The following is a 22,607-nucleotide window of genomic DNA, read 5'->3' on the forward strand; positions in this document are numbered from 1 at the left end:
TAACGTTGAGGGATAAAATTGTGAGTTCCAATGTACCTAACAGACATATGTGTTTGATTTCATAAAATGTAATAGCAGGCTGCTGTAGAAATTAGACTAACCTTTGTTTCTGGGAAACGGCAATAAATAGCTCAATTTGGGACTAACCCTAAACTAATGGCTTCCTGTCACCATCGGAGACAAAACCCTTGGCAAACTAGGCCAAGAAGATGGCCCTTGATACATCTCTATCATCTTCTTGGCTGTTCTCGTCTAGTAAAACACATTTTTAATAACTGCTGTATCCTAGCCACTTAAATGTTAAACCATTATCGTCTCAGCATTGGCACAGATCCCCAACATGCATGTGTGTGTGTGTGTGTGTGTGTGTGTGCGCACGCACACGCACACACACACACACACACACACACACACACACTCGCACAGTCTGACATCCTATCTACCCATCCACGTTAAAACAGCTTAGTTCTCGACGGTCGCTCCCAGTCAGGACAGCTGTGTCTAATTGGGAACCCCACATATGAAAAGCAAATGTGCGCATGAGTTACATGAATGTGTGTTATGGTGTTAACCACTAACAGGATGTGTGATGGGGAGACAGAGTAATGATAGAAGTGTGATGTATTTGATGAAAAACTTAGATACCGATTCGGATGTCAAGATGCTTTAAAGCTTTAAAAGTCCCATAACATTTATATATAAAGCTTAATACGTTTTTATTTTTAGCTCGGAGAAGCTGTGAAATAGAACATTTTGATCACAAAGTAAGGATATTAAACACACCAAACTGTTCTTAGAGTTGTCCATATATGTTGATAGTGATTTATACTGTAGCATCTATATGAATATACATGTGTAATGTATATGTACATGTAATGTATATATACATACATATTATATATACCTATACACACATATGCATTATATACATACATATTTCCAAATTAATATTTTATATGTGTGTGTATGTATGTGTGAGTGTGTGTATGTGTGTATGTGTGTGTATATGTTTGTGTGTGTGAGTGTGTGTGTATGTGTGTATGTGTTTGTGTGTGAGAGTGTGTGTGTGTATGTGTGTGTATGTGTTTGAGTGTGTGTGTGTGTGTTTGTGTGTGTGTGTGTGTGTGTGCGCGTGCGCGCGCGTGCATTTCCAAACTCATCAGACATTTTGTAAATAAACCATGTGGTAGGGAAAACCAGTTACTACTACAAAGCCGAAACAGTAATAGGTGATTCCCAGGAGCAGTGGAACATTGCATAGAAAGCTTCCACAAGACAATATAAACCATCTTTGTGCTTGGAGTTTTCCTGTTAAAAACCACACTTAAATCCCTCTTTTGTGACTGAAACACTGTTATTGCCAAATGAGTCCATTCCAAGTTGGAAGTCGACCCTATATTGGTTTGATAACCCTGCCGCACCATAAGTCTGAACTTCCAGCCTTTAAAAAAAAACTAGCAAAAGTCCCTTGCTCTGCCAAATTACTAGTTTATTCATAAATCGTATTTTCCCCTAACAAATGCTATTGAATTCTCCACAGGGGAAGGGAAATACCTTCCAAAAGAGCTCGGCCTAAAAATACTTACAAGGGGAAAAAGGGCTCAATAAGCTGCTGTCTGTTTCCTAGAAAAAGTCCAGGTTGGCATGATTTTAAGCTCAAAAAAATTAGGTAATTATTGGATGGAAAAACAGACCTCATGAATATGCAATTTTATGCAAATGAAGACCCCAGGGCGCTAAATTGCATTACCTTTATTTTTCTTTCACTTGGCCCTGAAAGCTACTATTGCAGACACTAGTGAAATGGTAAACTGCTTCTGTAGCAGCAGGTATCTGGGTACACTGAAAGGCTAAGAAGGGAATGCCCAGCTGCAGTTTTGACAAGTGGGATTTCAGGTTCAATTGCCATGAATGTTAATCAAATTACTCTTAAGAACTTAGTAACCATCAGAAGTTTCTCCCCCCACCCCCACACACACATTTAATCCCTCTCATTCGGACACCTGGTATATAGTCTTTATGTTTTATGCTACTAACTTACCAATAAGACACATAAAACATTCCAAATCCCATGATTATACACTCCAGATGACACAGGAAATAAGTCACAATTATCCGTATCTTCTATTCGCATAACAAGGAGCATCAACATATTTATAACTACAGTGTCAAACGGTTTCTTGTCTGAACTGTGTTAGGTATCTCAGTGGTATTTAATATACAGGTAATTAAGACGCATAGGGGTCTCCACTGCTCTCAGGGATTTTGTGAGCGTCTATTTGCACATTGTGGGTTGAGATGCTCATGAACCTGACTAACCTTGGTAAAACAGATTATCATCGTGCAGACAGTTCACATGTCTGGGGAACCTACGTTGAACTGTAGAACTGACAGGCCAAACTTCATAATAAACAGACTCGGATATAAATCCCGTTTCCTTTTGTTCTGATTCGCTGCCCCCCACCCCACCTCCCTTTGGAGTAATACTGACACAGTATGAATGTTTATCATTTTAATTATTTTTTTAAATTATATTATTAGGTTCTCTCTCTCTCTCTCTCTCTCTCTCTGTGTGTGTGTGTGTGTGTGTGTGCGCGTGTGTGTGTGACAGCACTTGTGTTGAGGTCAAAGACAATTATCTGGCCTTCTCTCTCTCCCTGCAACCCAGATACTACTGGGGAACAAACTCAGGTCCCCAGGTTTGAACAGATGCTTTTACCTACAGAGCCAATTTTTGCCAACCCTAACTACTTTTCTTTTCTTTTCTTTGTTTTAAATTTCATTTAGTCTTTTTTTTTCCACTCCAGATTTTATCCCCCTTCCAGTCCACTCTCTGTTCCACATCCCATACCTCATGCCCACCTCCCCTGTCTCCACAAGGATGTCCTTACTGCTCCAGCCCCCACCCCACCTACCTCTCCACTCCCTGGGGCCTCCAGTCTCTTGAGGGTTAGGTGCACCCTCTCTGACCTCTGCTGTATATGTGTTGGGGGCCTCATATCAGCTGGTGCATGCTGCCTGGTTGGTGGCTCGGTGTCTGGGAGGTCTCGGGGTTAGTTGAGCCTACTGGTTGTTCTACAGGGTCACTAACAGGGACATCCTGAGCTTTGCAGGGAAATGGATGGAACTAGAAAATATCATCCCGAGTGAGGTAACTCAGACCCAAAAGGACATACATGGCATGTACTCAGTAGTAAGTGGATATTAAGAGGCCTTTTAATATGCTGCAACTCCTGTTTTGACAGTGTTCTGTTTAAAACATTTTGCATCCATTTTTCATAAATCTATTTGGACATTGAAGATTTCTTTGCTGGTAGATGCGTCTTGAGACTGGCGTTAAGTTGGTGCTAGACTGCTGGGGGAATGAAGAAGTGTTTGTCTGCTCCTCTTCACTACTAAGCACCATTGATGATTGGTAGCAAGTCTGATTTCGATGTTTGATGCCCAGAGGCTCTCTTTACTTGAAGGTTTGGCAGTTACTGACTTCCTCTTAGTGTTTACCAGAGTAGTCACAAGCCCTGCTTCCTAGTGCTACCTTCTAAGGCTTGGTACCGTGTGTGAAAACAAAATGTAGACTTCCAATGCAAATTTGGAAAAATACTGCCTTTTAGACTGACGTTTTCACTGTATCAAGTACGTAATTCATGCAGAAACAGAAGCATGTAGCTAAAAAACTAGTATAAAAATTAGCTTTTGTAAGCACTGGCTTTTCTAATGACCTATTTATTTTCAGTCAGTGAGATCTTATCTTCATATGACCTTATTGCCAACTGTTTGGTTTTGTTTTCATTTTAGTCTGTAAGGCTGCTTTAGGATATCTGGAAACACACCCATTGGTTTCTGATTATCTAGAAATCTCTTCATTTCTCCTTCTCATGTTTTTCCCTTATCACTGTAAGTAGGCTAAACCTCTAACTGCCTTCCAGCTTCCAACATTCCTGATGAGAAATCTGCTAAGGTAATTCCCTCCATGTGAGAAGCCTGATACTCTTAAGATTCTCTTCATCTCGCAACAGCCTCACTATATGTCTCAAAGTAGGTCTAGGATTCCATCCTACCCTGGGGTCATCATCCTCTTGGATGCTTGCATGGGGTCCTCCATCCACTTAAGGCAGTGTCTGGCTCTGTCTCTAACACCATCTCTTTCTCCCTCTTCTATTTTATGACTTAGTCTTCTTTGTGTTTCTCCTTTCATTCTTCACTCATCCTTCCTTCTTCCTTCTTCCTGTTCTCTAGATTTAATACATCCAGCCTGGATGACCCTCTGCCCAGATTCTTCTGCTCATTTAAGTCTGCCCCGACATCCTTCGTGGTAATTTCCATTTTAGTTACCATATTCTCCAGCTCTGGGGTTTCCCTTGTTTTGCTTCAGCATTTGTTCATTGCGCAGTTACACTTTCCCTGATTTTTCCATTTCTTCCATTGCTCCATGAAGACTAGTTTAAAGGGTGTTAAGACTAGTTTAAAGGGTGTTAAGACTAGTTTAAAGGGTGTTGTTTTCCCTATTCAGTCTTGACGCCCTCTCTCTTTCAGAGGTAGCTTCTGCTTTATTTCTCTCTATTCTTTACTTCTCTTATTTCTCTTCCTGTCTTTGTTCTTTTACTCCTAAATAGTCAATATTTCTCTATGTCTGTGCCTTATTATTATTTTTGCCAAAAAAAAAACAAGCCTAAATAAAATAGCATGTTAAATCTGGAACCAGATACTTTCCTGTGTCTGAAGTTCATGGATATTTCTGTTTTGGTTTTAAATCATGTAAATCATCTTCTATTCCAAGCATCTGCCAGAGTTGAAAATTTATGTCTTCCCTACCTTTTCTGAGCCTGTAGTTTTCACTAGACATAAATAGTCACTTTCTCATTTTCCTTATACCTTTTGTGTTGATTGTCTTACTTTCATGCAAAATAGACAGATGATTGAGAGAGAGAGAGACAGAGAGACAGAGAGAATGAGAATGGTAGAGGGGAAATGCCAGTACTTTTGTATCCCTGTGAAGTCACCAGCTGTTGTGGGGGGAAGGGATTTGTACAATTGAAGAGATTTCTACAAGGCTCCATGCTTCTGTCTCTGTGTGCGAGAAGGGAACACATACACATTAGTATTTGTAAGATGGGGCTCTTGCTGCCTACCTTACTAGGAGCTTACACACTGTGTGCAAATTACTCTTGCAGTTCATACATGGCTTGCCACTGGGCTGAGGGTAACGGTTAGCCAGTTAACACATGAAAACTGACCAAAATTAACTGCAGTTAACTGCCTAAATCTTCCTATGGAAGTTACAAGTCTTCAATGTACTCCAAAGTTCCAAAATATTTACATCAGGCAGACTCTGCCAGTGCAATCATAGCTCAGTGGGGGAGACAGATTCTCAGTGCTTGCCACTCAGCCATCTGCCCAGATTCCTTGCCTCCGTTATTCCTGAGAGAGTTGTTCAGCCTCCATGAATGCTAGTTTATTCATCTACCAAGAAACAATGATATGCATCTTGTAAGCTTGAATGAAGTTTAAGAAAAATCCAAGGAAACTTCTTAGAAGGACTTCTAGCACATGGTAAACAGACCCTGCCTGCTGGCTGTCACTGCAATGCATAGAAGTGGTGTTTAGCTCCATTATCATTCAGTTTGGTTCAGAGGTCATCTTTATTGGTAATAGAATTCAACTCTTTATGATGTAGAAATCGAGGCTCAGTCACATGACTAAGGTCACAGACAAGGTGTTCAAACCTATGGACCCTAATCTTATACATAATGTCCCTGTTCGGCCACACCTGTATATTTGCTTCTAATTTGAGAAAGGACACAAATTAAAGAAAAATTATTTCCCACAGGGCTACAGGTTCATAGCCATTGAATGGATTCATGTTTGCTCCTTGGACAGTGTCAGGCATCCAGGATGTTACTACCATTACTACCTTCAAAGGTTGTGCCTTGATCGACTAACACCTAAGATTTTTAACTCTGAGAACACTACATACTCACTCTAAAATATAAACTACCCCTGCAAAATATGAAAGTATAATATAATTAAATGTTGTATGACTTGAGAACATCTATATGATACAAATAGGAGTCCATTCAAGGACTATGGACCTATAGACTGGTGAGTGAGAGAAACTTTCTGAATTCTATTAATTTTCTTTAATTTGTGTCCTTTCTCAAATTAGAAGCAAATATTCAGCTGTAGCAAAAGTACAGTATGTTTTTGTTTGTTTGGTTGGTTGGCTGGTTGGTTAGTTTTTTTCTTTGTTTGTTTGTTTTGTTTGGGGGCTAGGATTTGAAGAAGTAAGATGTATCTTATAGGTAGAGATAACTTAGAGTCCAGTAAAGTTCTATCTATAGGCATAGTGTATTGCCAGAGACTTTGAATAAAGGAAACAGTGCTGACAACATGGTGAGATACTATAAAACATTTACTCCGATAATGCCCTAGCTCCAGCTGGAATGGATTTTTCCTATTCTAAGAACAATGCTGAGTGCACATGCCAAGATATTATTGGTACAGCAGCTGCCATAGCAATGGTGCCCCCGAAATGGCCTGTTCTCATCTGTTTACATCACTGGAGAATTTCTAATGTTTCTCTTCATCACCAATTTTCTTTGGTCTCCTGGTGATGGTACAACCTCCTAATTTACATCACCATGTTTAAGTGCACCTCACAGTCAATGCACACTACCTCCAAAACAGGAGGGGTGTGTCTGTGACTGTATGTGTGTGTGTGTGTGTGTATGTATGTATGTATGTATGTATGTATGCATGTATATATGAATGTATTTAAGAAGCTTGCTATATCAAAAAAACCAGGGAACTTCAGAGAGATTTGAGGTTGGTTATTACAATAGAAAAGAGCAGTCTGAGTGGTCACACAAAGGTAACTCAATAAATAGGAATCAATCAATAATTATATACGTAGAAAAGTAAGTTAAGAGAAAGGACTGAGGTTATCTGTCTAAGAAGCAATGTTGTTTTGCAGTTTTCTGGTTGTGGGGAAATTCTACTTTATCTCTGTTATAAATGTGCTTGTAAAGTCAACATTGTTTTGATTGTTGGCTTTTTTGTTCATGGAGGTTTATTTGCTTGTTCCATTGGTTGGACAGTTGGACAGTTGGTTGGGCGGTTGGTTGGTTTTCCATTATGGAGAATCTTCATATAATGTTGATACCCAGTCAAATTCTGTCCCACAATGGAGAAACCCACTGGTTGCAACTAAACTAATTCTCTGAACACTATCTGGGTTTTGTCTTTCTTGTATTTTTCAACTTTACTACCAGTGTACATTACTATTGATTCTCCTACACCAACGGGGGAACTAAAACATGAGAAATGATATGTGAGAGCTAAGGTGACACAGCAAGTGTGATTTATTCCCATGGAAGTGGAGTCTTTTAAGAATATGAAATGACCAACATTGTCATCATTGATGACAGCTATAAATGTGAACATCAGAGGCAGGGAAATTGACGGGCTACTGAGTTTGAGCAAAGCAGAATAGTCAGGACAGTGTAGATCACAGGTAGCTCTGGAGTAGAGTGAATGCCAACAGAAGGAGCAGGTGAAACTCTGGTAATCATTACTCATTTTGAGTGGAACTAGGGCCACAGGTATAAGCATGAGAAATTCGAAACGTATTCTCAAGCCCATGGATAACACATTTACCTTTGTTTGAATTTTTATATTGTTTGAGGTAAATTCAATCTTTGATTTTCAAGATGGTCCACCATGGATAACCAAAAAAATTACATTGTTGGCCCCCATAGCCAGAACACCTTAGAAATTATTTTTGAAAAAAAAAAGTAATAATTTATGAATGGATATCCACACACAATAGAAAAATTCTTACTGGATGATGTAGTAGTTTAAGGAGTCCTATCCCCTGGTAATATTTTAACCCATTATGGGAATATAAATACAAATTAGCAGATGAAGAAGAAATATCATTGGCCTTTCTCCTGATGAATACATTTGTGATGAAAGTGACCAATTTGTGTCCTGAAACTTTTTGTTTCTAACACAGATTGAAATACCAGCCCACCTTGTCAAAACCCTGAACTGATGAGACTTTTCAATAAGAAGAATAGTTACTTAAAGTTTAGAAAAAAAAAGTTATGGGACATAAAGCAGTTTTTCTATTCAGAAGTCAGCCTCACAGAGAGGAAGATGAAGGGAAACTAAATACGAACAATTCTTTTTTACTTTATGCTATGAGATAGGTAATTTTTTCTCCTTCTTTTGAAATAAGTGAATAGAAGAACTGAGAAAAAAGTGAGAGTATTTGAATCATGGAGTTAGAAGAAAAAAACGTTCTTCTAGCCAGACAAACTGAAAGCCTGGATGAATCATTAGAATTCAGAAGAGACCACATAAGACTCAAGATGGAAAGGCAACACCAATTTCCTTACGGGAGTTCCACACAGTGGCAGTAACTGTGTCAGTTGACACTGGTGTCCGCCTTCCAGTACCCAAGCAGGACAGAATAATGCAGCAGGGGGGCAGAAAAGCTAGGTGGCATGTGGGAGATTAGCAACTCTCTGGAGGATCAGAGGACAGGCATCTAAAATCAGATGAGTAGACACTAGTATATTATATGTTACTGAAGCACGGCTCATCCTCTAATTTATTAAAAAACTGGATAATTCCAGCCATGGCCCCAGACAGGCTGCAATGAAATTGCCTTCAAGGATCTCCCTCAAATCTGTGATCATCATACTGTTGCTACATGGCAATGTTGTACTGGGAAGGAGACAAGTGGGAACACAAAGTCCAAAATAAGTCATAAAAAGCAATCACACAGTGACTTTGAAATAAGTTACACTTAATGATTCAAATGAATAAAAATCAATGTTTCCATGAAATGGGATGAATCATATGAAATTGAACATGAGTAGACACCACAAACCTAACATTATATATAACACATAAATAGAGGGGTGGAAAAAAGGCAATAATTGTTGAAACAACTACCCACATATCTGGACAGGCTGCCAAGTGCCACAGACAATATATCTTTCAAATAAACACTTTACATAAAGGAAAGAAGACTTAAATGCTATAAGAAAGGAAACTACGGCACGTACCTTTAATCCCAGGCAGAGGCAGGTGAATCTCTGTGACTTTGAGATCAGCCTGATCTACAGAGTGAGTTCCAGAACAGAGAGGGCTACACAGACAAACTTTGTCTTCAAAAAGAAAAGGGAAGAGGGGAGAAAGAAAGAAAAAAGACACTATGAACATAGTATTTCTTAATATAATAAGATGACTTATCATAAGATGACTGTGTGTGTGTTTGCATGTATATGTGTGGATGTGCGTATGCATGTGCTTCTGTGTATGTACATATGCATTTGTGTGTGTGGATGTGAGTGTGTGTGTGTGTGTGTGTATGTATGTGTGAGTTTGCATGTGGCTATGTGACTGACTGTGTGTGTTTGCATGTGGATGTGTGGACATGTGTGTGCATGTAATCTGTGTGTGCACGGGACTTATTATCTTGATTGGAGAAAAAGAAAACAGTGAATAGAATAATATATTCAAGGTAAATGAAAATGTTCCTGAGAGTGACAGCTTGTAGACTGCATCCTCAATGAATGCCAGCTGCTTTATTAGTCATATTAAAAAAACAGCAACACCTGCACTACAAAACGGTCTTTGAGATCTAAAAACGAACTGAAAAATGAGGTTAATATTTCAACACAGGACTGTTCTTATTTTTGTATCACTAACTAATATAAGCACTTTTGTGTGCCTGCTACATACTGAAGGACTCTAGGACTTGGCCCTGCCTTGATTCCCTCTCTGTCAGAGGTGGGCAGAGGGGAACTCTGAGCAGACTCAGTGAAATTCCATTCTATGATTTATTGGAGTTGCTATTTAGGTCATCTTATTAACCTTAGAAGAAGGAAAGTCTTTACATGCCTTCACATCCACACACACGCACACACACACACACACACACACACACACACACACACCACATGTACACACATGTACACACATACACATACAAACACATGCACACACACATAAATGCCCTTGCACATGTACATACATACACATGCAAACACACACATAAGCCCACAAAGGTGCACACAAATGCACCCACAAACAGATAGACACTCACACACAAACACATCATGGAAAGCTAAATTCAGTGATACTTTAAGCAAATATACTTCTGAAAAGAAAGTAAGACTATTTTCCACAGTTACCATGATTCAGCTGGACTGTGACCAGAGATTCTCAGGGGCAAAGTGTTTTATAACCTTGTTGGCAAAGCACTCATAAATATAGAAGGCTCACAAGGCAGTGTAGTAGATACGTTCGGCTCTCAATGCAGTCTGGAGAAAAGGGACAGAGAGGGCCTTCTCATACACACAGTTCTCTGTGCCTTGGGTCCTTTCTCATACATCAGGGTGTAGAGATAGTCTGCATCAGAAGTATTAGTCCATGAACTTCTACAACAAAGGCAGTTGATGGCTGCAAGCTTTGAAGATGAATTAGCCAAACAAAAAGAAATACCTGTCTTCGTGTTATTTCAAGTTTTCTGCATCACTAAAAAAACATTGCTCTTGTCACAATGAATTAAATAGCTGTACACTCAATTCCTTTATTTGGCCCTTTCAACAGGCACTGGGTGGTACCCATCTTGTGCTGGGATGTTGAAGGGTGGGTCAATTTTATCTGTTCCTATTGCTTTTTGCCTCATCGCTGTTCATTTCCTATTTTGGCCGAGTATAACATCACCAAATTATCACCAAAAAATAAGGCCAGCAAATACTATCAAAAATACACAAGAGCTATTACAACTATTGGGCTAATTTCAAAAGGCAATAATTTCCCCACAGCCTGTATTCACTAAGAAATTTAACCTGCACAACATGAAGCTTTAGAAGCTTCTACAATTGAATTTTCTAATGCTGATAATACTGATATTTATTTCTAAAAATGTATTAATAATGTTGACACCATTTTAAGATGTTTAGAGTTCTCCTCATGGTTCCTTCAGTATTAAAAAAAAAATCTACAGACACACATTATCTGAAGTTGCTAGATTTTATGTATCGTGGGTGCATGCATAAAACACATTTCCTCTCCTCTCAGAAGCTCTGAATTTGAAAGCTATATCTATGTTCTAAAAACTATGTTCTTAGGAAAAAGCAAACATTACTCTCCAGGAGACAAAGAGCTGTAGTTTTGAAATGAATGCTCTGATGATGTTTTCGTGTGTGTGTGTGTGTGTGTGTGTGTGTGTGTGTGTGTGTCTGTGTGTGTGTCTGTGTCTGTGTCTGTGTCTGTGTCTGTGTCTGTGTCTGTGTATCTGTGTCTGTGTGCTTGTATCTATGTGTGTTTATGTGTCAGTGTGTGTCTCTGTGTGTGTTTGTATGTCTGTATGTGTCTGTGTGTCTGTGTGTGTCTACATGTCTGTGTGTGTCTGTGTGTTTGTGTATATCTGTGTGTGTCTGTTTGTATCTGCATGTTTCTGTGTGTCTGAGTCTCTGTGTATGTCTATGCATTCTGTATGTTAGCAAGAAAAAGCTCTATGTTACATATTTAAAAATTATCCAATTGCCACTGCTTATTTACATCACACAATGTAGCAAAGTAATATTTCTCTAAAATATAAATTGTTTAGCCAAACGGATTTTCTTGTAAATATAAGATGTGATAGTCACACTGACAGTCCTAGGTAATCTCAATGTGTCACAAAATAAAACAAAGAAAATGAATGTGAAAGACATAGGCACAAAGAGAAAGAGAATGAGAGAGAGAGAGAGAGACAGAGACAGAAACAGAGACAGAGACAGAGATTTGAGGGCAAGAGGAGATATAGACAGGATTGGTAGGGAGATGGGGCATTGAAATGGTCAGTATATATTGTATATATTTAATTTAAAAGTTAATAAAAATTTATTTAGTAAAGTAAGAGAAAATTGCAAACAGGCTAAGACAGTAGAATAAAATGAAATGAAGACTAGTATTAGTGAGAGCCTTAGAAAACTAGAAATACGGCCCATTAGACTCCCAGCAATAGGAGACTTTTATTGACCCCAAATGTATACATAAAAGTAATATCAGTTATTCACTTTAAATTTTCTATGCATAAAGCTCCCAGAAAGTAAAATTTCATGTAACTCTGTCTGAAAGATTCTTTTCTCATGACATCACTGGAAGGATTGGATGTTGAAAGGAGTAGAGAAGACAAAGAGAAAACAGAACACATGGGTAAAAAAGAGAATGCCCTCAGCCAAAGGGTCCCCAATAGTCCCTTATTCTAGGAACACATGGAGAATTGCTACTTCACCACTGGAAGGTTATGCTTCTTTGTTTGATTTTCTGGAACATTCTATCTGCCTTCTCTTGGGATCAAAGTGACAAATAAGTCAGCTTTCAGCTACAGGGGAAGATTCACATATTATGTCACTCATGTGTACTTTGCTTTTATTGGCTCGTGGGAAGTGTGCTCAGTGACCATGGAGCATGGCTTTGAGAGAAACACAAATGAAATGTTTTAAGCATTTTACAGCAAAGCAAGAGGTCTCTGCTTAGTCCTTAGTGTAGGTAGTAGAAAATATAACATAAAATAACGAAATATGTTAATATGACCTCTTTTTATATTCATGGAAAAATAAGAGTTTTTTCTTTGCGACTTATTAAAATAGAATTAATCTCTCTGTCTCTGTCTCTGTCTCTGTCCCTCTGTGCTCTCTCTCTCTCTCTCTCTCTCTCTGTCTCCCCCTCCCTTCTCCCCTCCCTCCCTCCCTGTGTGTATGTATGTGTGTATGTCTCTTCTTTCTCTGTGTGTGTCTGACTGTCTATCTCTGTCTCTCTCCCTCATTTCCTGCCTCCACTCCCACTCACCACTCACTGGATAATAATGGAGAAATTCAGACAAGTGTTCACTTGACAAAGTCTCCACTTGCATGATTCCCTGCAATGTAGGACAAGCATTTTTATTTCATTTGATTTACCTCATTCATCAAGAGCTTGAAAAGCTAATGCTCTAGGGAGTGTTTCCTGCTCCATTAAAAATATGGATTTCTGTGTGGGGATGTGGACACAAAGGTCATGACAAAACAAGGAGACATTTCCAATATTGTGCCGAATTTATAAAGGAAACTCACTGAGCCTTTCAGAATAAAACCTCTTCCTTCCTCACTCAAACTGACAAAATCCTGAAAGTGTAGAAAGGGCTCAGGCTAGAAGACATTTCTTCTCCAAATCTCATCAGCTTTACTGTGAATACTTAAATATGATTGGGGAAAGAGTTAAGCCATGTGAAAGACATGATTTGATATAAAGCCAGCAAACCAGATTAGAAAATGTATTCTTTGTGCTTTTGGCCTCCCTCTGTCCATTTTGTTTCTGAACCAAGAGTCTCACTAATTCAAAGAATCAATTCAAAAGCAAAATACAAGAAAGATGAGCTAAGGCAACTGGTCAACCACCACACATGTAGTTGATTCACTGAAGCCTCTTTTACCCTTAGTGAACCAAGATCAATAAAGTTTTAGAAAGTACTAATAACTAGAGGAATAGTATGAGGAATGAGTGTAGCAGCAGACAGCAGCTGCTTTACAACCACATACAGAGGATGAACATTTATGAGCAAAAGTTACACATGTGACATGTGAGAGCAGAAATATATCAATAAATGTGCTATGCTACGTCTCCTTCCACTGGAACTGGGTTGTATATACAGATACTCTGTCAAACATCAATGGTTCTAAGACAAATACAGTATCTAAAGCACTTTGCATAGTAATGCCTGGAATTTTACAGAACACGGTTAACCAATCATCTAGAATACACAGTTTTAAGTATTTGTTATGAAATTTTTTAACGTGATACAGTATTTAAGTCACTGCTTAGTAGAGAAGTAGGTGCAGTCAATACCAGGAAGGGGCTGGGGTACAAAAGAGTGTCTCCCAGGCCTTATGCCTTACTTCTTCATTTTGAGCACCTCACTCATTTCCTTCATTTTACTTCTATTCAGTCTGCACAGAATGAAGAAGAAGAAGAAAATAAAGGCTGGAGAAGGGGTTGTATTTAATATCTACGGGTTTGGTCAAGATCCATTCAAGTAAAAGGAACAACAAGGACAATCCTTCCTTCAATTTGCTTCTTGTCTACCTGCTAATCCTGCTAATTCATGGCTCTCAGTGGGTTTCTGATAATACATTTAACTTTCCTAGGACAACATTCATACCACCACGTCACAGCAGGACAAAATGAAAGGCTCATTCTCTGAGCAATAATACCCCTTTCCAAACCCAGCCATTTCTCCAGACAGAAAACCATGGGAAAATGCTGGTGGCACACCCAAATTCCTGTCTCTGCAACTCATTTTCATATATTTAGAAAGTTCCTGATGTGACTTAAAGCTTGAGTAACTGCAATCAAAATTCTGGTTCCCTTCAGGGGAAGGATCTCTAAGCATAACAAGAAAAATTAAATAGCAGCGATCCCATAAAATGCCAACAGAAAGTTTTTTATGATATTTGCTGTGTATGATTTAATTGACAAGTAATATTTTATGTACTTACTATATATAATACAATATTGTGATATGCATGTACATCATGGAATGAAAAAAATTAATATTCCCTCCCATCACTTTGCTTTCATGGTAAACACTAATCAAATTTCATTTCACAAACACCTCATTCCAAGGGAGGAAATGATTTTTTTTAACTGAAATAACTAGGCATTCCAAGCACCTGCTAGTGAGCAGGTAAAGGAAAGACCGAGAGTGTAACGAGTCAGAAAATTACCTGAAGTTCCTCCCTAGAGTGTGACTAATGTCAAAAGGTATGCCTTTGAATCACAGGTCTATCACTGATAGTTTACCTAAAAATAAAGAAGAAAAAGAAAAGAACGTGTGTGTGTGTGTGTGTGTGTGTGTGTGTGTGTGTGTGTGTGTGTGTGTGTGTGTGTTTGCTGCTTTAGGAGAAATCTTTCCACGTATCAAAATATCAAAAGTGCTTAAATTTCTTGAACATCCAAGTTTAAAGTTCTTGAACACCCAAGTGGGTGATTTCAAAAAGCTGAACACTGTTATTATAATTTTATTTTTGTCCGTTTGCTTCCTTTGAAATTAACGATGTTCGTCAGGTAGACGGTCTTTACTAAATCACAAGGATTTATGTCCTCAAGTTAACTGGCTGTCTCTATCTGCTGGTGTTAAAATGCTTAAGGCAGAAACAGTTCTAAAGCAAAGTAGCCTTGCATCTGGAATCCACCCGTTGTTCTGCAAGTTCTGCAGAATCACGTGTCCAATGCGGAATTCAGGAAACAGTCTCAACAGGTTGGTCCTGGTGATATCCATGAAAGAGTCTGAAAGTTTCATCTCCTTGCTGTTCATGGAGACCAAAACAGTCTTGGAACATTGAATTAAGCCCCTATATCAGAAGCTCTATAATATCATATCGTACAAAAATCAGCTGTCTGGGGCTGAGTAAGATTCTTAACCTCAAGTGACTGAAAAACTCTAAGCTCAAACTGAAATTTAAAAGGAGCTTGCTATCTGCTGTACATAAAAGTTCAAGGAAAACCTTGATTCAAGTATTACATTTTCGTGTCCTCTCTCAACTCCTTAGGCAGCGGTATTTTTCAAATGAATTTTCCTAACAACTATAGACTCTAAAACTTCTCATGTTTGAGCCCCCTGAAGAAACTCATGTATGTTCTCTCTCTCTCTCTCTCTCTCTCTCTCTCTCTCTCTCTCTCTCTCTCTCTCTCTCCCTACCTTTCTCTCTCTTACACACACACACACACACACACACACACACACACACCTTCCCTGAAAACAACTCTGGGTTTTAATTAACTCATCTCCCCTGATTATAGAAGGAAATACTTCAGGCAGGATAATATATAAAGAAAAAGAGTTTCTATAAATCACAACCTTTGATGCTAAATTACCAAACAGCATATGGCTGGAACTTTGGTAAGAACCCTTCTCTGAATCACATCATGGCTGTATCGTGATACAGCCTGGTAATGCTTGAAGAAGGTACCACATGGCCAGAGGAAGGCAGGGAGGATGCAAGGGAGGGGTCAGTCTTGCCCTTTCATAGCAATCCTCACTTAAGTACTAACCAGGGTTAAGAATGAACAGATCAATTCATTTTGAGGACAAGACCCGCAGCCGATAGCCTAAAGATTCCCTGCTAGTCATGTCGCTTAAAGGCACCCTCGAGACTAAACACCATCACACCAGAGGCCAAACTATAAATATATGAGCTACCTAAAAAAAATCAAAACATCTAAACCATGGTGGTTCTGTTGAAACCTGAGGCTATCTCTATTTCCCATGACTCCCTTCTCTTAACATCTTCATGCCCTAAACTAATAACAGCCTACTGGACAGTTCATGGATAGAGGGTGGAAATGAGTTATTTTCCAGAGCGAAACTGGGGTACCATTAAAGATTTTAAATACATAAAAACTAAATGTGAAAAACCATTGGTGGTGACTACGTCCAGATTGTGCTTCCTTCATTGACTTCATCAATTGCTATAAATGTCTCTGCGTATCATTCCTACCTCGCCATTCAACTTTCTGTAGCCTGTCAAGACAAACAACACTCCTAGATATTTAAGTAGGAGAATAAAACAGATTACTTTTACTTGGATGTTCATAATAGATTAATAGACAGAAGCCAAAAGCTCTATGCCGATCACTTCCTTTTGAGAAATGGTTGGAGGAAGGAATCAGGAGTACAGTCACACAAGGAAAATCTTCCTAGCAAGACAAAAGGAAGGATTTTGATGCCTGCAACCACGTGGGTAACATCAAAATAGTGACACAGAGGGAAACAAGACAAAGAGGCACACAAATTGGGTGTTTATTTGCATAAACCACTAGGAAATGCAAATGAATCTGTGAAGACCGAAAGAACACCAGGATCAGTGGTTGCTTGGGAAATGTTGGGGTAGGGTTAGGGAGGGAAAGGGCAAGGCTGACAGAGAGAGTTTCATGGGGAAATGTTTGGCATTTGTTTTTCTGGAGAGGAAAATACTTCATCTTGCAGGTCTCCTTTGCAATTATTCAAGGCAGTCACTGGATCATAGAACAGCTGTAGATCCCAAGCGGTGCAGATAAGCAGGTGTGGCTGCGTTCTAACAGCTATTTACACAGGAGGCGTGGCAAAGCGGGCTCTAATGGCAATGGTTTGCTAAACACTGATTTCGATGACAGTGATTTTACTACTATACATACGTCAACATTTACCTAATTGTGCTCACTGTGTACCATTTCTTTCATGTCAATAACAACTCAACAAAAACCTCACAAATAAACTGGAAAAGCTTAAATTTTCACCATCCACCTGGTGAGGGCTCATTCATCATAACACACTCTCTCCTCTGCTTCCTGCCTCTGTATTACTTCTCCCTCATACCACTGTCATTTCCTGGTTGGATTTTCCGCTCAGCTGGAGTTCTTGTTTTCCTTCCAGAATTCCCTGTTCTTATCACCATCTTCTTACTTGAGCTTTAAGACAAAATGTGGGCTTCTGAAATGCTTTCCACCTTACATGACCCTTATCTGCTCTGTTCAATACTCCATAGCAACCAGCACGTGGATGCACCTATGATGTGCATGTAAAGAAACACAGGGCCATGCACACAATTACGGTTAATAATTGTATATATACCATGTATATGTTATACATATATAGGGATATTTGCATATATGCATATATACATATATGGGGATATATATGGTTATATATCCATAAATGGATATATTTTAAATTATTTTATTAACATAAATTATATCATAAAATATATTAAATTATATATATATATTGTATATATTTAGAATCTTTATCCATATGGCAATTCCCCATCCTAATTGCACCAATCACAATGGCTGCCACATTAAAAACAAGGAAAGAAACTAAACATGGCAGTGCACACTTATGTTCCCAGAACTTGGGAGTTAGGAGAATTAGGAGTTCAAGATCAGCTTTGCTGTATAGCAGGTTCAAGGCTAGTTTGGGATACATGAGATCCTGTCTCAAATAAATAAACAACATCCCCAAATGCTATTTTTTCTATTGTAGTAACTATTTAGTAGAAAAGAAAACTTGTAATGAGGGAAATTTCTATTTATTTCATGGGCACTCAATTATAAATATTGACTGTTACTTTGAAAAAGTCCTGGGTCTGCTCTCAGGGTCTTCCATTAACCATTGATGTTTTCTTAAGAGAATGCCACCTGTCTTCCAGGTGGTGTCTCCAATAAGCCATTTCTCTGCTGTTCTTCGATTTCCTAGATACACCAAAATGAAGACTGCCACCAACATCTACATTTTCAACCTTGCTCTGGCAGACGCCTTAGCGACCAGTACACTGCCCTTTCAGAGTGTCAACTACCTGATGGGAACATGGCCCTTCGGAACCATCCTCTGCAAGATCGTGATCTCAATAGATTACTACAACATGTTCACCAGCATATTCACCCTCTGCACCATGAGCGTGGACCGCTACATTGCTGTCTGCCACCCAGTCAAAGCCCTGGATTTCCGTACCCCCCGAAATGCCAAAATCGTCAACGTCTGCAACTGGATCCTCTCTTCTGCCATCGGTCTGCCTGTAATGTTCATGGCAACCACAAAATACAGGCAGGGTAAGGGTTAACATGGGCCTGAGTCAGGGATGAGGGTACCTACAGTCTGAAGTATTGGTGATGTCTGAACCGAGCAGAATTCATGGCCCAGTATCTTTGTCAAACTCTACTTTGAATTAAGAAAATTCCTTTAAATGCTTTGAAATGAAAACATTTCTCTATAATTACAAGCCTTCAAGGTATTTTAATAAGAACAAACTCTACTTATTCCTGATTTCTCTGAACTTACGTCATCAAAATGTTGGATAAATGGAAACAGAGCTCTCGCAAAAGTAATTAAAGCTTAAGCCTAGCAAATGTTTTAGTGAGCTTTGCTCATAATTTCTAAGCAGTTGCCTATCTGACAAATTCACATTCCCTGACTTAATAGAAGCTGCCATCCAGAAATGGAAGGGAAGAATCCATTAACAGGAAAATCCTACAAACCTTGGATATGGTTATGTCTTTTACAATAGCATAAATCCCGCCGAGTGTCTGACTCATTGAGAAATATACAGAACTTCTCACTTCATAAGATCTTAATGTGACCCAAGTGGACAGAAAAATAGAAAATGTGGGAAGGAAAAAACAGAAAGTAACTTCTCTGTACATCAATGGATGAGTCTCTCCCTTCGTTTCTTTAATTCCTTTCTTACCAGTCTGTAAGCAACAAACTTCACTCAGCTCAGGTCAAAGATATTAGTAGGCAAAGGAGCAATTTCAGTACCCAGTGCTATAAATAAATGTCACCGCTAATTTTTTTTCTGAAAATTCTTTCCTTCCAGGGTCCATAGATTGCACCCTCACGTTCTCCCACCCAACCTGGTACTGGGAGAACCTGCTCAAAATCTGTGTCTTTATCTTCGCTTTCATCATGCCGGTCCTCATCATCACTGTGTGTTACGGCCTGATGATCTTACGACTCAAGAGCGTTCGCATGCTATCGGGCTCCAAAGAAAAGGACAGGAATCTGCGCAGGATCACCCGGATGGTGCTGGTGGTCGTGGCTGTATTTATCGTCTGCTGGACCCCCATCCACATCTACGTCATCATCAAAGCGCTGATCACGATTCCAGAAACCACATTTCAGACCGTTTCCTGGCACTTCTGCATTGCTTTGGGTTACACGAACAGCTGCCTGAATCCAGTTCTTTACGCCTTCCTGGATGAAAACTTCAAGCGATGCTTCAGAGAGTTCTGCATCCCAACCTCGTCCACGATCGAACAGCAAAACTCCACTCGAGTCCGTCAGAACACTAGGGAACATCCCTCCACGGCTAATACAGTGGATCGAACTAACCACCAGGTATGTGCTTTCTAGAATTACGGATAACATATAAAAATACCATATCTGGTACCAGTCTAAGATTTAAATCTTTAAGAAGGTCAGTAACTTGAGGCAAAGTCCAAGAACAGAGGAAGGAGCGAATCAATTTCTGATCGTAGAGTCAGGAAGATGTGCCACATAAATATGTTGATATATGTGCACAAGTTCATTTAGATATAAAGGTTTGATAAGTAATAATCTATTATGCTGCTAAAAGTTACTGTCCTCAGAGCCTTGCCTTCTTTGAAAAGTAAATGGCTTTAGTACATTTTAGAAGTAGTGTCACTTTGGAGGCCTTGATTCACACAACAACTTTTTAGATTCCAAAATATCTCACTAATATTCCTATGATTTAAAAGCAAACCCCACCCCAATTCTGTAGTTAAAGAACATTGTCCACTGTGGTCATAGGTACAAGATATTCCCAAGAGAGAGAAAAATGTATCACATATGTATATGTGTTATGTATATGCTATTATGAATGACTATATATATGTATATGTGTGTATATTTGATAGACTATCTCTAATATTTGTTAAGACTTTGTTTTGTAGATTCCACAGTCTGAATATTAGAGCAAACACCAGCATGTTACCTACTATATTAAGGTTAATTTTAAACAGTTTCCATGCTTTTTGGAAATGATTTAAGACTGATTAGAAGTTTGGACATGTATTACTATGTCCAGGAGAGCCCCAAAAAGATCCAAGATTCACTCACAATTTTCTAACCATACAAGAAATGAACAAAGGGGGGGGGGTTGTCTCTAATACCCTTAAAACTGCCTAATTCGCTGTGTTTCAGTAATTCAACATCTAATCTAAAACTTACTGCAATATATGACTTAATTATTAATACTAGTTTAACTATTCCAAATCCTTCCCACACCTAAAAACCACAGTGAGGATAATTTTTTAGTATCACAGAGTTGAAATGCAAGCCTCCTTTGAATTTTTGGGTTAGATTCTTTGTGTTCTCAGGGAGCAGAGTTATGAGGATTAATACAAAAAGACTACCACGTCCTTCAGAGGAGCAGCCAGAGGGAGGCCCTTGGCCCCCACAATGGTAGGTGCTCCCACTTGCTGTCTCCCCATCACACATCTCTCACTGTTCCCTTTGTTTTCAGCTATGGCTACCCGGCATAGCCTTTATTCAGTCTTTCTGACTGACCTCAGATTTATGTAATACAACCTAGATGGATCTGCCTCAGGAGACAGGAATGCTCATACCGAAGTGGGAAGTGTGGCTAATGCAATACACGTGAGCCAACACCCCCAGAGAGCATGGTGGTAATGGCGGCAGAGTCATTCCCCACTCAAAGGCAATTATTAACAAATTTATCTCCCTGCTTCCAGCTCAGAAATCAAAGCCAGACAGAAATGGGTTTCTCTGTTGCCTTCTCTCTCTCTCTCTCTCTCTCTCTCTCTCTCTCTCTCTCTCTCTCTCTCTCATTGTTATCCACATCAACACATAACCCTTTTACTTTTTCTAAGCAGCCCTCTTTTTAGGGGTTTTCAAACTCTCGCCTGCACTTTGAAAGGGTAAGGATTTAAATTGATTTTTTTTTCTTCTTTCTCCAACCCAGGGATAACATTCTAGAGCAAGCAATTTGAAACTATCTATACAAACTGAGCTTCAAATCTTTGGCATTTAAATATTTTGCTTTCATTGGAGAAAAGGAAGAGCATAGGAAAGCTTGGGCTCTTCCTCCCCTCCCTAGGTGTCCTGCTTTGTCTTCCCTCCCAGGCTTGTAGGGGTGTGGCTGCTTGGTAGCTTCCTCTAGGACACTGTTGGGCCTTCTTATCCTGCCTGACCCACCTGACCTTCCTCTAATGGTCAACCTCTCTATTCCAGCACATTCCTGTTTCAAACATGATTGCCCTTCAGCTTCTCCATCACTGCCTTCTTCAACTCCCTTCAAAACCCAGTGTTTGCACATCAGTGTGGTTTTTGCACTGCCCAAGAGTAGAAGGGAAGATAATTGGAGAAGTTCTGTCCTAAGTAACTAAAAGGTTTGCTTTAAAAATACATCCAATTAGCACTTACCCTTATCACTGCCTCTGCAGAGCAGCGTCAGCATCAGATAACAGAGCACATTAGCCTGGAGCTGGCCGCCTCCCAAAGGCCCAGCTGGGAGAGCTGGACCTAGAAGAGAAGCTGTAGGAAGCAAGAAAGATTCCCTGACATAATTGAAATGAACAGAAACCCAAGATCCTATTCCCCAGTCTCTACTGATGTGTCTTTCTTTGAGGTTAAGGCAGTCAGGTAAGGATGGCTGGAGCGATAAGAAACCCTGTTGGTGGTCATTTCTGGCATCCATTCCAATCGGATCTGAAGGATGAGTAGAACTTCATGGTTCTGCCAATGGGAATCATGGGGATTAGCTCAGAGTCAGAATCTGACCAGCAGGTATGTTACTGTAGGTTTCGTGTTTATTCATTCATTTGTTTTAAATAGGAGCCATCCTGTTAGGAAACAAGGCTAACTGGGTTGGCGTGAGTGACATTTTAGTTAGAAGTATTAGAAGTTTGTGACAGTTATCAATGTTTATGTTCTCTCTGTCTTTTCTCAGATATATACATACATATATGTGTGTGCATATATAATATATATATATCATATTCCACATGTCACATGTCAAGCATGTTAGTCAACTTCCTACCCTGCAGATCAG

At 39.3% G+C, this 22,607-nt stretch overlaps 1 protein-coding gene across 15 annotated transcripts in view; it reads left to right on the forward strand.

Moving 5' to 3' along the window:
* The window catches only part of Oprm1 (opioid receptor, mu 1), a 253,352-nt gene that overhangs the window by 33,805 nt on the left and 196,940 nt on the right, over positions 1–22,607 (forward strand). For 13 of the 15 annotated variants that reach the window (NR_027877.1, NM_001304737.1, NM_001304735.1 and 10 more), the window contains 2 exons: positions 18,275–18,627; positions 19,392–19,912. Coding sequence is in view for 14 of the 15 variants with exons in the window: in NM_001304737.1 (NP_001291666.1) it covers positions 18,275–18,627; positions 19,392–19,912 (874 nt within the window). In the remaining variant the exon portion in view is untranslated. Of the gene's footprint in view, positions 1–18,274; positions 18,628–19,391; positions 20,015–22,607 lie in introns of those variants that run through there. The other 2 variants (NM_001038597.2, XM_063282032.1) reach the window with 2 other exon arrangements.

Source organism: Rattus norvegicus, chromosome 1, assembly GCF_036323735.1.
Source record: "Rattus norvegicus strain BN/NHsdMcwi chromosome 1, GRCr8, whole genome shotgun sequence".
Taxonomy (NCBI): domain Eukaryota; kingdom Metazoa; phylum Chordata; class Mammalia; order Rodentia; family Muridae; genus Rattus; species Rattus norvegicus.